At 30.0% G+C, this 15716-nt stretch overlaps 2 protein-coding genes across 3 annotated transcripts in view; one reads left to right on the top strand and one right to left on the bottom strand.

Moving 5' to 3' along the window:
- Fib (rRNA 2'-O-methyltransferase fibrillarin) overlaps positions 1-2975 on the top strand; it is an 11582-nt gene extending 8607 nt beyond the window's left edge. For both annotated transcript variants that reach the window (XM_014429673.2, XM_014429681.2), the window contains 2 exons: positions 887-1132; positions 2718-2975. In XM_014429673.2, coding sequence (XP_014285159.1) covers positions 887-1132; positions 2718-2885 — 414 coding nt within the window. In that variant the 3' untranslated portion in view covers positions 2886-2975. The remainder of the gene's footprint in view (positions 1-886; positions 1133-2717) is intronic.
- A 599-nt stretch (positions 2976-3574) lies between these two features.
- The window catches only part of LOC106686302 (uncharacterized), a 58671-nt gene continuing 46529 nt past the window's right edge, over positions 3575-15716 (bottom strand). Inside the window, exons 3-4 of the mRNA XM_067053701.1 lie at positions 13606-13828; positions 3575-11314 (exon numbers count right to left, since the gene is read on the bottom strand). Of these exons, the coding sequence (XP_066909802.1) occupies positions 11261-11314; positions 13606-13828 (277 nt within the window). The 3' untranslated portion in view covers positions 3575-11260. The remainder of the gene's footprint in view (positions 11315-13605; positions 13829-15716) is intronic.

Below are 15716 nucleotides of genomic sequence, written 5' to 3' on the forward strand. Positions count from 1 at the left end.
AATTAATGAGGGCTGCAGTGACTGAGCAGAATGTACATTTGTTTATTTCTCGACGCTTGATCATTAGATTTTTAATTAATGAAGGCATTTAATCCTCAATAATTTTTGTTAATTTAAAGACATTCTTTGGAGGTACTATATTACATTACCAGAATCACATGTATATATGGGCATGTGTCAAAGACTTTAAGGGTAAGCAAGAAAAAGTCTCAATTTAGATTTTCATTTTAGTCATGATCAATGCTCCAAATCAAGTCTTGCTGATGACATTTGTTGCGTTAGAGCTTACTAAACGTCATCGTCAATTCTCTGCTAAAGAAATCTCAACTGAAATGGAAATCAACTAGGTAGGAGCACTCAATCCGTTATCAGTGATTGTCTCAGCTTCAGAAAATTTAGTTCTTGATGGCTTCTAAGGTTGATAAATTGAAAAAAATTCAGGTTAGAGGACAATGAGATACTTCTGAATCAATTTGGATGAGAAGGATTTTTTGAGACTTATCAATATATGTGATATGTGTCCACCATTATACTTTTTTGAAACTGGTAAGGATGAATTTATGATGGAAGTATGAAGTTTACCCAGCGGATTCAGAAACTTGTCTTAGCCATAAAAAGCTATTGATATGAAACTGACTGGTTCTAGATTCTTACTTTCATTTTAACTAGTTTGACACTCAGGTGTAAGATGTGCAGTAACTGGGCTTTATAAATGGTATTATGAGACAGATGGTCATAACCAATTGAAATATAAAAATATTTGAGAAAGTCTAGATTCTGCTTTTACGAATATTTTGTCATGTTGAAGTTAATTATTAAGAATTATATTTTATAGAAGTATGCAGTTTATTTGTACAATAAAAAATCTGTTTCTTCTGTTTAACAGGAAGGGCTTGTTTATGCTGTAGAATTTTCACACCGTTCGGGAAGAGATTTATTAGGAGTAGCTAAGAAGCGGACGAATATCATTCCTATAATAGAAGACGCAAGGCATCCCCACAAGTATAGGATGCTTATAGGAATGGTAGATTGTATATTTGCTGATGTGGCCCAACCTGATCAGGCCAGGATAGTAGCAATCAATGCCCACAGTTACCTCAAGAATGGTGGTCATTTTGTAATATCTATTAAGGTATTTATTTTGTTTTTATATTATTATTCAGATTTTCTGTAAGTTAATTAAAACTTGCTAACCTCTTATGGGCTCACTCACCTACACATACACAAAAATTAAATATATTTGTTAAATTTATTTTGATTATGGAAAAAACACATATTCAGGAATATATCAAAATGATTAGGATTGTTTTAGCATGGTATGGTTAACATCACTTCTATTTTTATGTAAAGAATTTACTAGGAAACAAAAATTAATTATATAGAGGTTATCCCAGTGTACATTTCCTCCCTTTATTAGCAATTTTTGATATTCTCTGTGGCGTAACTACACAGAACTCCAGAATTTCCAGTTTAATGAGGTACTTAGGTTTTTGGATTTTGATAGTAAATTAGATTTTAAAATAACTTTGTGTTGGGCTCTGTTTTGATGCTGTGTCCCGAAGGTGGAAATTGCCAAAAACCTCAAAATTGTTGACTATTTGCATGCTAACTGTGTGAAAAATTAACAAAACCTAAGAACTAAATTTTTTTAGAATTGAATTTCCTGTAAGAATCTGTCATCACAATCATGGGACGATGTCTCAATTATTACTTTGGATGCATACAGGAAATTAAATTATGAAACTGTTTTGTTCTTTGGGTTTATTTGATTTCCCATCCTGTTGGTACGCAAATTTTCAAAAACTAAAAAAAAACAATGTTTGCAGTTACCGGCAGCCTTAAGGGCGTGTCAGATCGAAAAAGCCTGCATTATGAATTTGTCTTACAATCTTGTTTATTTTCAGAATCCTTAAAAAAATAATTATTCCATCCTATTGGAAATTCCAGATTTAGAGGAAGGGTGACACCCATTATAACCAATGTTGTTTGGATTATATTTATTTAATAATTTATGTGAAAAATCTTTCTGGTTAATTATGTATAAAAGATCAATATCTAAAATAAAATAATCTGACTGATTTTTAAATGATGGGAAAAATAATAAAAAAACAATAATCAAATTTGACATAAGTGATAATGGCAAGAGACTAGAAGTAAACGATAATTTTATTGAAAAAAAAAACTATAGACAAATATGTTTATCGTTGACATGATTCATGTCAATTAATAAACTTAGCTCTTTAAAATATTGCCCAAATTTTATTGAGTATTTGCCATTTATACTTCTTTTAAAATACTCGCTTTATTGTTATGAATTCTGTACCATTATTTATCTAAGAAATATGTAGTATCTGTTTATTCCTAAATTCTGATATTTAAATTAGGAAATTCAATTACTATAAAATAAAAAACATTGAGTTGTTTATTCTGAATAGATACAGAAGAACTTTGAAAGTATGGGCTAAAAAGCAACCTTTACAATGGTTCTCTTCATATGGTTTTAAACAGAAAATACCTACTGGAAACATGTTTCCTTTTCTTAAATCTTTGAATACCTGATTTGTGCCCCTTCTCTTAAGTCTAAAACATTTATCTATTATTTAGTATTCTTTATCTTTTTTTCTGATCATGTTTTGTGCCTATCTATCATTGATCACTTTTCTTTTTTTTTTTATATATTTTATTATTAATTGTAATATTTATTCCTATGTTTTCAGGCTAATTGTATTGATTCAACAGCACAGCCAGAAGCTGTTTTTGCTGGGGAAGTAAAGAAACTTCAAGCCGAAAAACTAAAACCTCAAGAACAGTTAACTTTAGAACCTTATGAAAGAGACCATGCAGTGGTGGTTGGAATTTATAGGCCTCCACCTAAAAAAGCATGATAGAGTTCTAATTTTTTTTTTTTTTTATTGTTTTGATTTTATATGTATAGATATTATTATAACTGAATTAAATTTGAATAGTTATTGTCACATTAGTTGTTTTCTTTCTTCTCTACTTGCCCTAAACTTGTCCCTGTTATTTAACCATTATTTAGCTTTTATTGCATTATGGCATTGGTTTTTGGGATGATAGTTTAGTTTTATACTTGAGGTATTAAGTACAAACTTCTTAGTTCTTGTATTTCTTTTTTTTTAGTTCTGTATTTTTTATCGTATATGATAAAAGGCTTGTAGTGATCCTTGCCAAGTTTTAATTCGAAGTTAAGTGTAATTGTTAAAATAGTTGGACAATATCTTGTAATTTATAAGAATAATATGAGATCTGGGTTTCTTTGTAGCTCCTCCTTAGTTTTGATCTGTTAATTATAAAGTCATATAAGAATGAAGGATTAAAGAGTTCTGAAATATAGTTTATGTCTATCTTTGTTGCTTTAATGTTATATTTATTATTTTCAACGTAATATTCTTATTGAATTGGGAATTACAAAGAAGTTAATTAATCTATTAAATATTTGAAAATTGGAAACATTTAATTCAGTTCATACTATTAATTATTATTCTGAAGATTTTTTGGTTCGCTCAGATTTAATACAAGTGAATCTTAGTATCTTGGAGGGGGGGGGGAGAGGGAGGGAGTGGGTACTTTTAGGGAGCTGTGAAATTTCACATAAAAAAATTTTCAAGTAAAAATTTGAACCAGTTCATTTCATGATTTTTATTTGTAATCTGCATAATACATGATAAGTATGATTGTTATTGCCAACAATTTCTTTGGAATTACTGTATATTTTTGCCTTTTAAATTGAAATATCTAAATAAGAAGCAGCAAAATTTTGCTCCACCTTTGGCAGCTGACACCCACACTACGCCACTGGTACCAGGATGTCCATTATTACTCAATCGAGGTAACAAAAGTAGTTTTATGGCTGTGCAGAAATAATATTTCAAAGGATATCACAGGAAGTAGTGTTTTCATCAATTTTTTACTTCAATGTACTATATAGATTTCATTATTAAATCAATCTTGTGGACTACTACTACCTACTATCTTAACAGATCAGTAAGATTAGTAGGAATTTCAATAATTAAAGTGACATTATTAGATTTTTAATGTGACTTAGGTATTGAGTATATTTTTACTTTTTGTCGGACAGAAGCAGTTTAACTGCATTTAACAATTATAATTTTTTTCTTATACATCAATAAAATAAAGAAAACTATGATATAATCATCCACTATTAATTAGTGAAGTGATAGGGGGTATATACATTTATTCTTTTTTTTTTTAACATTTAAAAGTTAGTTTGTGCTTATTAATATACATTTCTACATTATAATACCAAAAAAAAAAAAAAATTAAAAAATATTTTTATATTAGGTTAATATTGGTCCTAAATATTCAACACGTCATATTCTAAGTTCCTACAATATGTTACTAATTAGATCTTTATAATTAATTATACAGTTACAGCATATATTATTTCTCTAATGATAACCTACATTTATTACACTTATTTAATTTAGTTGGCACTGATTTACCTTTGCAATGTACTTTTTCTGTATTGAATATATTTTTACTTGACCGATATTTATTTATGACCGATTCAAGTCAATGTCCAACAAATTCCTACATTTCTACAATCAGTCTACTGATTAGGACGATACATTTCAGTTTCCATCAATATAGCCTATTTTTTTTGGATAAAGCAAACATTATGTAAACACATCTATACAATGAATATCATAATTTTCAAGATTTAACTATATTCTAATCTAAAATAGAAGACTACAGTACCAAGCTGATGTTTCAAAATATTAAAAAATAAAATAATTACAGAAATAATATAGTTGTAAAAAAATATTCTTAATATATAGTGTGCATTGTTATGTGCTCCCTTAATAAATTATGTCAAATTGCTTTGACATACTGTACAATGTCATAATTTATAAAACTATCTCTTTCAAAATACAATATTAAATGTACAATAATTTTTACATTAAGAGTGTTTGGGTCTTTTTCTTTCCGTGAGCCAAATGGGTAAAAGTGCAAAACTTTTTGAGCGATAGATTTTTGCAGTCCTATAAATCTAAAAAGATTTACAAATATGGTGTATAAGATTACACCCATCATTGAAGTCAAGTTCCATTATTTATTTAGAATATTATATAGATAATAAGTATTTACATTAAATCTGGCTAGGATTTGAGAAATATGATATATACATTCAATCTTCTCATTACAAAATATACAGTATGAGAAATAATGTAATCTTTTGGTTAAAAAGAAAATATTCTCATCTTATAAACTTATTTTTAATCCCACTTCTAAAAGAAATGTTAAAGTAAATACAGTAGAGCATCAATTAATCTTAATAAGCAGAATTTGAGAATCCTTAATTCTTTTTTGCCATTTAAAAAATGTAGAGTTTTTCTAAAAAAGTTTAACTACCATTTACTGACAAGAGTCAGATAAGGTCAGAAAGAAGCTTATGATGCTGAAAATTCATTTTGTAGTAAGGAAATTTCTAGATTTTATATGGCATATGGATGGCCCAAGGACTTCCCTTAATAGGGAATTAGGATAGATCAAAACAAATTAGATGGATGATGTTCTCCCCTTTTTGTGGTGTCCATAGATATTCACACTTTTTAAATTATCTAAAAATATGATGAACCAAATGAGACACTACTTAACCAGAGCAGTTCACTCTTAGATAGGTAAGTATTTTTACAACTCTCTTAGAAAACCACTCCTCTTAAGGATTATTTTCATCTACTCTGTTATATTTAATGTGCCTATTTTTGAATGTTGGATAATTGTCAGTCCCTAAATACTATGAATTTCAACAAATTGTAAAAAAGACAAGTGCAAATACATACACTATAGTATGAGCTAGGGCTATCACCAATATACTCAATACTACCAACTACAAGTCTGAATAAGTTCTGTATAATTTGATATAATCTTGTTAAGTTGCATCAAGAATGCAAGAATCTGGAGTTAAAGAGGGACCACACTGAGAAATTTAAGATAAAAATTGGCAGAAGCTGTAAGCTTGACGGATTGGAAACACAATAAGAGGAACAACCTTATCTTTGTACATAATCCTCCAAATAACATACTATAATTCAACTTTATTGAAGGAGGAATTGATACAATAATGGGAGGAAAATAGGAGTCTTCAATCAGATGAGGATATGGTTGTGTCACCCACCATCAGGATCTGCTACAGAAAATTTTATTGAATCCAATGGGATGGAATACATAGAAACGAACAAGCCTACTTTCATTTCTTATAGAGGTGAAAGAACCACTCCAGATCTTGTGATTTTCCTCATAGGACTTGATTCTAGACACTAGAATCTTATAGTGACCATGATCACAATATCTTAGAAATTTCATTCACAGTTAAGTTCATCATGGGCATTTAACCCAGAAAGCTGGCCTGTTGCCATTTCAGATGAGTAGATTGGCCCAAATATCAGTCTTTCACTGATGCAGAACAATCAAGTAGTATATTGCTAGACAAAGTAAGTGCTTTTTTTCCTGGAAATGTCTTTCCCAGAAATAAAAACTGTCTCAAAGTTATTTCATGAAGTAGCGTTAAGTGATTTAAGCTATTTTGGACAAAATGTCTGGGATATATAAAGAAAGAACGAGATGCTGCTAGTGAAATTTGATCAGTTACAATAACAATAGCAAAAATCTCTGTATCAACTTTGATTTGAGGAAACAATATGCTTTGCTTACTCGAGAAATAAAAAAAGTTCAGAAGATAGTATTATTGTTCTTTATGTTTTCGATTGAACTACAAGATGTGCGGACAAAAGGCTACTCAAAGCAATGAACCACATAAAGCTATAAATGAACCAAACAGAGATGTCAATGAACACCTTGTCAACAGGCAAGAGATTGTCACAAGCCCATGCTCTAACCAAGTACTATGTCAGCGTAAGCCTACAAAGAGTTGTTTCGCTTTTTTAAAACAGCTTCAATAAACCATTTACAATAGAGGAATTCAAGTCCTGAATCATATTAATTTAGTTTAGGAGAAAGGAGTACCTACAGGATGGTTGAAAGCTGTTATGATTCCTGTCCTTGAAATAAGTCATATCTAATCTTCGCTAATTATTTTATTATGTATACAACTTGTAATGATTACAAGTGATTACGATGTTTTCATCGGAAAGCAGGTCTATCAGGAAGAAAAAAAAATTTTGATGCTGAAATAAACAATCAATTATAAAAGATCATTCTGGCAGCTGGATAGGTTGAGTCCCTCAACAATCCACTGCAGAAAATTGAATTCTTTATTAAATCCTAAACTCCATTTTGGCTACCTGCAAACCTAAAAATTCAACTTGGAATAATATAACAAGATCCATAAATGTTATCAGTAATCTTATTTGTGAGGGATACTTGTTCATGTTACAGTCAAAACATAAACAATGGAAACAGCTCAATCAGTAAACATGCATGCATCGTTGATTCACCAATATTCTTTGTTCATAAGGTATATAATGGAAAATAAAACTTGTTTTCCAACAACGGAAAATAAAATTCAATAAGGAAGAATCTCAGAATATCACATTCAAACTTAGCAACTCAATTCAACAGCAACAATTTAACAGGCTAGTATATTTCATTACTCAAATGTCACTTTTCACATAGGGATGACCTAGGAAAAAAAGGTGAAATAGAAACAGAACTATCTAAAAAAACAAAGTTAATCATATTTTTTCTTCATGACTGATCAACTCTAAAATATGATATCTGAACAATCATAGATATTGAAATCTTTATGGTCTTATCACAAATTTTTGGAATTGCAAAATAAAAACTTCAAAAATACTGCCTTTTCAATAAAAACACTAAAACTTATAACACATTTACACTAACAGGTGAATTATAAAACATGAAACACAGACCAAGACATACCAACAGATCATATTCTCAATTCAGATTACTGATTTCATGAAAAGAAGAGAAGAGAGAAATGCTAGAAATTCTTGAGTTTATCCAAAGAAGGCTATAAAGAAGCAGGCAGGGCTAGGGGATCTTCTGAGATAACATCATTAAATTTCAAGTTGATTAAGATTGGTGGAGTAGTTCAAATATTTTATGAAATATCTTATTTCAGGAGAATCATAGGGCAAGTTGAAAATGCAATAAATATAAAAATATTTTAAAGGTTAATAAATGCTCTACTGTACTAAGTGTAATATATTTCAAGTCTTTATAACTTTTTCCTTTTTCCTTAAAAGTACATGACATGGGTATTTTAAATTTTTTGTAATGTAATAAAATTGGAGGCCACCTCGCTTATCATATAATATAGAAATATAGAAATTTTCCTTCTAGAAATCTTAAGTTTATTAAAGCCATAGATATTATTAAATGCCATAGCTGTAATAATAATATTAATTACTAAATTTTATTTTCACTCAATGGTCAAATATGAATTGTATATACTTTAATTCTACTATCTTGAGAATAAGTGTTATTGTTGAAGATTAAGCAGTATTGTCTTTTCATTAAATCAGATTATTAAAATATAGCTAGTACTAGAATAGCATTATATACTTTGTAAAATAACAGTCCAAAGGTATGGATTGGCAAAAGCCATCCGAGGTATCTTAAAATGCATCATCATTTCAAACAAAAAATTTTGGTTGAGGAAAAAATAGATATTTCGCACTTATTTTTGTATCAAAGATTCTGCTTACAAAAATAAATGAATCAATGTTGCCAGATTGAATGAAAAAAAAAATGAATAATTGTTAAATACAGCTGTATAGTTCCTAAATTCTGTCATACCAGTGTTCTATGTACTGTTTCTTGACCAATGATTGGAAGTGATATGGTCAGTATTCAAGCCCAACACCAGATTTAGCAATGAAGGTACTCAATTCATAGGGCTCGGGTTACCTCACACGGTCTCCCACTATTCATAGCTAATATTATTTAATTAATTAAAATAATTTATTTGCCACTGCGGTACATGAACTTAGAACCAGGGTTTATCAATTGAGCTATCCTACTCCCTAATACACTAAAAAAGATGTATACTATAAAAGATAATAAAAACTATTTATTTGGTATCATAGTGAATATTAACAATAATATTTTGATACATTATTCCTTTAACACCATTAATTAACTTGTTTTTAATTTCATAAATTAATCATTACGTCAATTTAAAAGAAAAATAGGAATCATAATTATGAGAGATAGTTGACTGGAAAAAATAGGAAAAGGTATACTATATTTTTTATAATAATTGAATAAGATTTGTTTATTTGAATATAAATTATAAAGACTAGATAGAATAGAAGAGTGGATAAAGTTGTTATTAATTGAAATAAATAACTAACAACAGATTACAGTCTGTTGTTAGTTAAAATCTGCAATAAATGTAGGAAATCACGGACAGTTGAACACATTTCTTCAGTAGTTTCGAAAAAAAAAAAAACTTTTTTATTTATAGATTTGTAAAACAAATTATTGCCTTAATTACTATTGAAAATTATTTTTATTGATAAAAATAAATGTTTTAGAACTTTGAACAACGAATAAAACATAAAGTGAATAAAAAAAGCATCACAATAAGACATTATATTTTACTTATTCCCTATACTTTAACATTTTTATTTGGCCCATAAACCATTCTACTGGTTTTGTATCTGAACCTATAAATTATCCTACCCCTGATTCTAATACACTAAATCTATAGTGAGTGACTGTTATCTTCCTTCCATTCCTAAAATATATTGAAATGATATTTTTAACTAACAAAAAAACAACTCCATTTTATATTAAATACTGCTTATTTACTACTTTGTAACTAAAATGTTTATACTAATAATTGTGTTCAGTAAAGATAATGTTTAGAAATTGATTGGGTTTCAGATTCATAGATATCTCTGTTACAGAATGAACTGTTCCTTATTTATGAATATATTTAAATGATTTTTGGTTACTGTATATAAAAAGCTACTAATAAATAAATTCTGTTACCTGTGTACGTATAATCGTAAACATATCAGTCCCATTGTGAAATTATTTAACTACTTAAAAATGATTTAACATGAGTTGATAAGTTTTCACTCAAAGAATGTGAAAGTTTGTATAACTGAATAGGAAGTTTATAGAAGAAAAGAGGTTATTGTTAGTTACTTAATTTCTTGTTAAATGATATTTTCAGTTCAAAGAAAAAACAACTGAATTATAAAATAATGAATAATTAATAATTTACCTGAACTGCAGAATTGTTACTTACTGACAAATAAGAGCATTTTAAATTGTTAGACTAAAGACTACCTTATACATGTTCAGTATTCAATAGTAGATAGTAATTCCAAGTGACACATGCACACACTTTCTTTAATATATGGACCTAGTTTAAGAGATTCTAGCCTTGAGATCATTATCAAGACTAAAGTGATAATACTTTATAAGTGAGATCAGAGACTTTACAGGGATTCAATTTATGTTTAATTGAGATCAGCTATCTTGTTAAAATAAATCAAGCTGGCTTATAACAATGGGATTAATTAATATGTTAAGATTACATTAACAAAATTTTCAATAAATCACATATATAATGTAATGTAGATGTGGTACATGACAGAATCTCATAATGTTTCAGTATTACTATGAAAGAAGCAAAATTGTATTTAATTGCTATTCTGAATCAGAAATTTCTAGAACCATTAATGTATCTTGATTTATAAATAAATCAAGATGTATTAATAGCATCTTATTCTGAAAGACAATCATGGTTGATTTATAATATGGAGTATATCAATCAGCACACAGATATTATGAATTAAACATATATATTTTTAAAAAAATTTGATGAAAGATGGAGTAATTAAATTAACTTGCATTAGGAAATATAAAGGAGAGTCAGTTTAATAAAATAATGATTGGAATCGTCACATTTTAATTGACTAGTAAGTAAATATCAACAGTTCATATTTGACTGATTGAATACCAAGTATTATCACTGATACTTGTACAATTTATAAGGGTTAGCAAATGTTATCCATATTCTGGGGGAGCATGGTTCTCCACTAACGTTACTCAGGTTTAAAGACAAAATCTCAGAATAAATTGGTTAGTAAAAGACAATATTAACCTAAACGTTAACAATATTGTTCTCAATTCTGAGAGCTCCACAGAAGGACTTTGCATATACCATCCATAACAAGACAGAAGTTAGAGAGCAGGTTAAGGAAGAAGTGTAAGAGCCTCTTTATGCATTCTCTGGTAAGATGCCAAGAGAATTGCGTTCGTCGAGGCTTGCGGAAGGTCAGACATTGCTGATCCGCAGCATGCTTGAGGATGGGCGACGTTCTGCTGTAACCTAAAACAAAGTGCTAAATGAAAACATTTGACGTATACAATGTAGATTAATCATAATAGCTAGGAATGATAAATATTAAAATTGTTTCCACCAGTTTTTGTTCTCCAAGTTCTTCAAGATAATTAGATGGATTAATAGAGAAAACAATTCTGTAATTATAGGATATAATTTTTAGATGTTCACAAAAGTAGATATTACTCTAAAATTTATCTGGCATTACACTAATAATTAGTTAGATCTTTTTAGAATTGTGGAAAGTACTGAAGCTTCAAAAGAGAAGTCTAAATCCAAAATAAAAATGGAAAAAGAGAGGGAGTGTGCTCTTAAATATTTATTTTTTCATTTTACTGCCTGACATCAAGTCATCAAATAAATGATTATAACTCAGTAGGCTATCAAATGTAGAAAAATTAGCGATTGAGTCCAATATTTTCAGCTGTAATACCTTTGAGGAATTTATAGGATTCCTTAAAATCACAAAGAATTAGAAAAGAGGAGAATAGTAGCCAGCTATAAAGTACTTTAGTTGTTTGTATGATTTCTGAGAATGATTTTTTGCTGGGAAAAAAAGTTTAAAAAAATAAATAAATAATTATGATGTAATAGCATTGAAGGAAGTTACTGAAGAGGAGATTCAAAACAAATGAACATGATAATGTCAGCAAGGAGGTAGAAGCATCCTTATTAAACAATGGGGACCTATAGGAGTGAGTGTTCAACTTTAAATGAAGGATTGAGAATCATCTGAGTGGACTATCTCATATTTATTGAGTTTGAAGAGTCAAAGCATTAAAAATGTAATATTTCTGTTGGTTGTAAAAATAATACAATTAATTTAGAGACCACTATCAATCATATCAACAGTTTAACTACTAGTCCATTAAGATCATGATCTTAAGTTGGCTTGAGTGGATCAAGTGGTATGATTCAATCTGCTATGTCCCTGCTCGCTGCTATGCAATTGCTAACTGAAATGTAAAAATTTACTTTCAATATTTGTCTAAAGCAGTTTGAGAATTCAATCATATTAAAATCATCTAAAAGATTAATCACTATATCATTCTGGAGAGGTTGGTCCAATCTGGTTCTCAAGGTCTCAAATATCATCAAAACCTGAAGTGATTGACAATTTTTAAACAAAGAAAGAATAGAATGTCCACCAAAACCTAAATGAAAATATTTAAAATAATACTCATATACAGTTCTTAGACTTGGGTTTAAACAAATGTAGTGTTCATATCTCGATTGACAACTCTTTTTAAGTTTCGAATTGTAACTTCGTAAGTCTTAGTTATGGTATATGAAGTTTCCTTTGGTAGTAAATTTGACTTAGTACTATCTTTAAATTCTTCTCTAGCGTAATGAAATGTGAAATTTTTAATAGAAAGAAATATTTTCAGTGAGGTATTTCCATTGAAAATGTAATTTAAATACTATTTTATGTTGGTAATTTTTCCGATCCGACGCCGAAATTCACAAACAATTTTTTATGGTTCTTGACGATTCGTGAGCAAATGGTGCGGAAAATCGAATAAATGTAAAGAATCAAACCCATTTAAGAGATCTAATTTCCATGAGAAATTGATTCAAGTGTACATTAAATAAATAAAGAGAGAATTTCTTGAAGAGCGATGGAGTGAGATGATGGTATACCAAATCGTTCAAGAACTTGGGAAAAAAAAGAACGTATTTCACCCCGATTTTTTACTACCTTAATGAAAATTATATATAGGGTTAAGTGTCCTAACTATAAATCTGGATAAAGATCTCAAAATAAGAAGTATAGTTGCAAAGGATTTATCAAGTAATTTAAGGAAGTAGCAGAGAATGAATTGGATTACTTAACTGCTCGTGATTCAAACAGAATTTAGGTGAAAATTGATGTAGGAATATCACATAGTTAACAGGAATATTTGTAACAGGTGCCAGAACTTTTGTTTTCCCTATCTGGAGGGCCACAGCTGATTTTAGTCTGACAACTGGGCAATAGGGTCGCTACTTCTCAGATGATCCGTTGAAGACAAGTGAAAGACTACAAGTCATCTGGGAAGAAGTGAGGGAGAGAGAGAATTTATACAGGAGCTCGAGGATTGGACTGGAGCTGGAGAAGAGAATTGATATAGGAGGACACTTGGTCAAGTCTCTATTGATGGCATCTATACACTGCGCAGCGATAGAGAGGGGTAGGATTATGATTATTAACATGTCGGTGACGAAAGTAAAGGCTATAAGAAAAAAAAAACAACAGATACAGTTGGAAATGTGTATTTTAGTCAAAGAAAAAGACTCACCTGGGCGAGAACGCTGTTGAAGCTGGGTCTGCGCTCCCTGGAGCCAGTGAAGGCACCCGGAGGCAGGAGATCGGAGAGGTGAGAGGGTCTGCGAGCCCTGTTGAGGGCGGCACAGGAGGGGCGTCTCTCTGAAGCCGTTGTCAGCGGCTGCATGCTCCTCGTCAGGCCAGGGCTCGGTTCGCGCCTCACTAGTGACTGCAAGTCCACTGCGCTCTTCGTCTTTCTGCAATGGGAGGGCTTGGTGAATAATATAAATTATTGGAAATTAGAGAATTTGAATATTTTTTATAATATTGTAAGTTTTCTTTAAAATGGTAGTAATTATTCTTTGCACAACTTAAAACAAGCATAATAAAAAATGGAGAATAAAATCAGGATGAAGGCATTAGTATCAGACGATCCAGTTTTTATTGAATTTAGAGGTGAAATTTCCAAATTCATGGTTTTTTATTGACTAAGTTTTGTAGTAGAGGGTTGTTGATAAAACAAAAAGATGAACATTTCTCAACCTGTATTTTTAGTGATATTTTTTTTTCAGCAAATGTGTTTTTGCACCTTTAAAGTCTGCAGAAAGAAGTATGATAGAGGGAGTAAGCTGGGAGGAAAAGGGAAGTCTATTAATCTCAACGTATAACTAGTCTTCTTGAGCGAGGTCTTTTTTGCACGTTTTTGCTTTTAAGGAGAGTAGGATTATTCTTCTCCCTATATTAAAGCTAGGATCTACATGTTCGTCACTTGCCGCAAATCCATGATAGCTATAAATGCTTCGTAAACAAAGAAAGAAACAAAGGTCGATATCCACACGCGTGTTTATTCCAGAGAGCAAAACATGGCGGACCTCGATCACATGTTGATAATTACCTTCTATTTTAAAATTTTTTTAACAAAAAGACACAAAGTGAAGAGAGGTAAGGTTTCGCTCTAGTATTTTAATACTAATTAAGTTTATTACCCAGACATATATATAGTGTTCCTATAAATGTATACTTGTCTAAAAATAAACCGCTAAAATTAATTTACAAGGTTTGAAACACAAGGTGGTGACATAAATAAAATGTTTTACTGTCTTATTTGTTACTGTTAATAACATAAAATGTTCTTACTGAAGTGAGAACAAACAACACAACACATACAACTAAGCCTTGGTAGCAACTTACCAACTGGCAACTGGCCGTTAGTCATTAGCAAGTACATAACGGTTAGAGAACTAAAATCGATATATTCACCGTTTGCCACAGAGCAACATGTATACAATAAAAAATGAATTTTTACATCTCACTTTAACAATATTTACATCCAAATGAAAGAGTTTTAAAATGCAAAACCTTTAACTATAGTTGATAACTGATTAACTATTGTTGAAAGTATTCTTTAGTTTATTAAAACACGGAGGGCACAAATATTTATATTTAGGCAGTTTTAAAACAATACTAACTGAGCGTACGTAAATTCATACAATGCACCATTTTTTATTAAGAACCTTAAGGGTATTGTGTACCCACTACCTTCTTCAGTACCAATGCGCCCTATCCACTGAACATACAACTACGCCATTGGCTTACATGTTTTAATTACCGAATCCGGAACGTGTACATGTACACCAGTGGAGAGTTTTTTTTTGTTTTAATGAATGAGATGCTATCCCCTTAAAATTGTTTTCTTCAAATAGAAACATGAAGTCCCATGCCGATGGTTCCTGTAAAATTTGAATACATTTGTGAAGCGTTTTATAGAACGAATTGAAAAAGATATGTTTCACACAAATATTTTGGGAAAAAATATCCAAAGCCTCAAGGGAAAGAAATTAACAGACCTGTACTCACAAACTGAAACTTACTTGGTTGGATGTAATTTAAAAAAAAAAAGTTATTTTGGTTTTTTCTCCAGAAGGAGCCATTGTTTTCGTTCATGGTTTCTAATCTAGAAGATAAAGATGTTCAGTGATAAATTAATTTATATTTTACAACAATTTATCTAAAGAAGTTATATATCCCTGGAGAAAAAGACCTGAATAACATGTATTTCATTTTATTCCCAAAAAAAAAAAAATTGTCATTTTTATGTTAAACTCTCTCTGAAACTTATATCTTCAGGAAAAACCTATTTATTTT

The sequence above is a fragment of the Halyomorpha halys genome, unplaced genomic scaffold (assembly GCF_000696795.3).
Source record: "Halyomorpha halys isolate HHAL.00 unplaced genomic scaffold, Hhal_1.1 Scaffold35.1, whole genome shotgun sequence".
Lineage (NCBI taxonomy): Eukaryota > Metazoa > Arthropoda > Insecta > Hemiptera > Pentatomidae > Halyomorpha > Halyomorpha halys.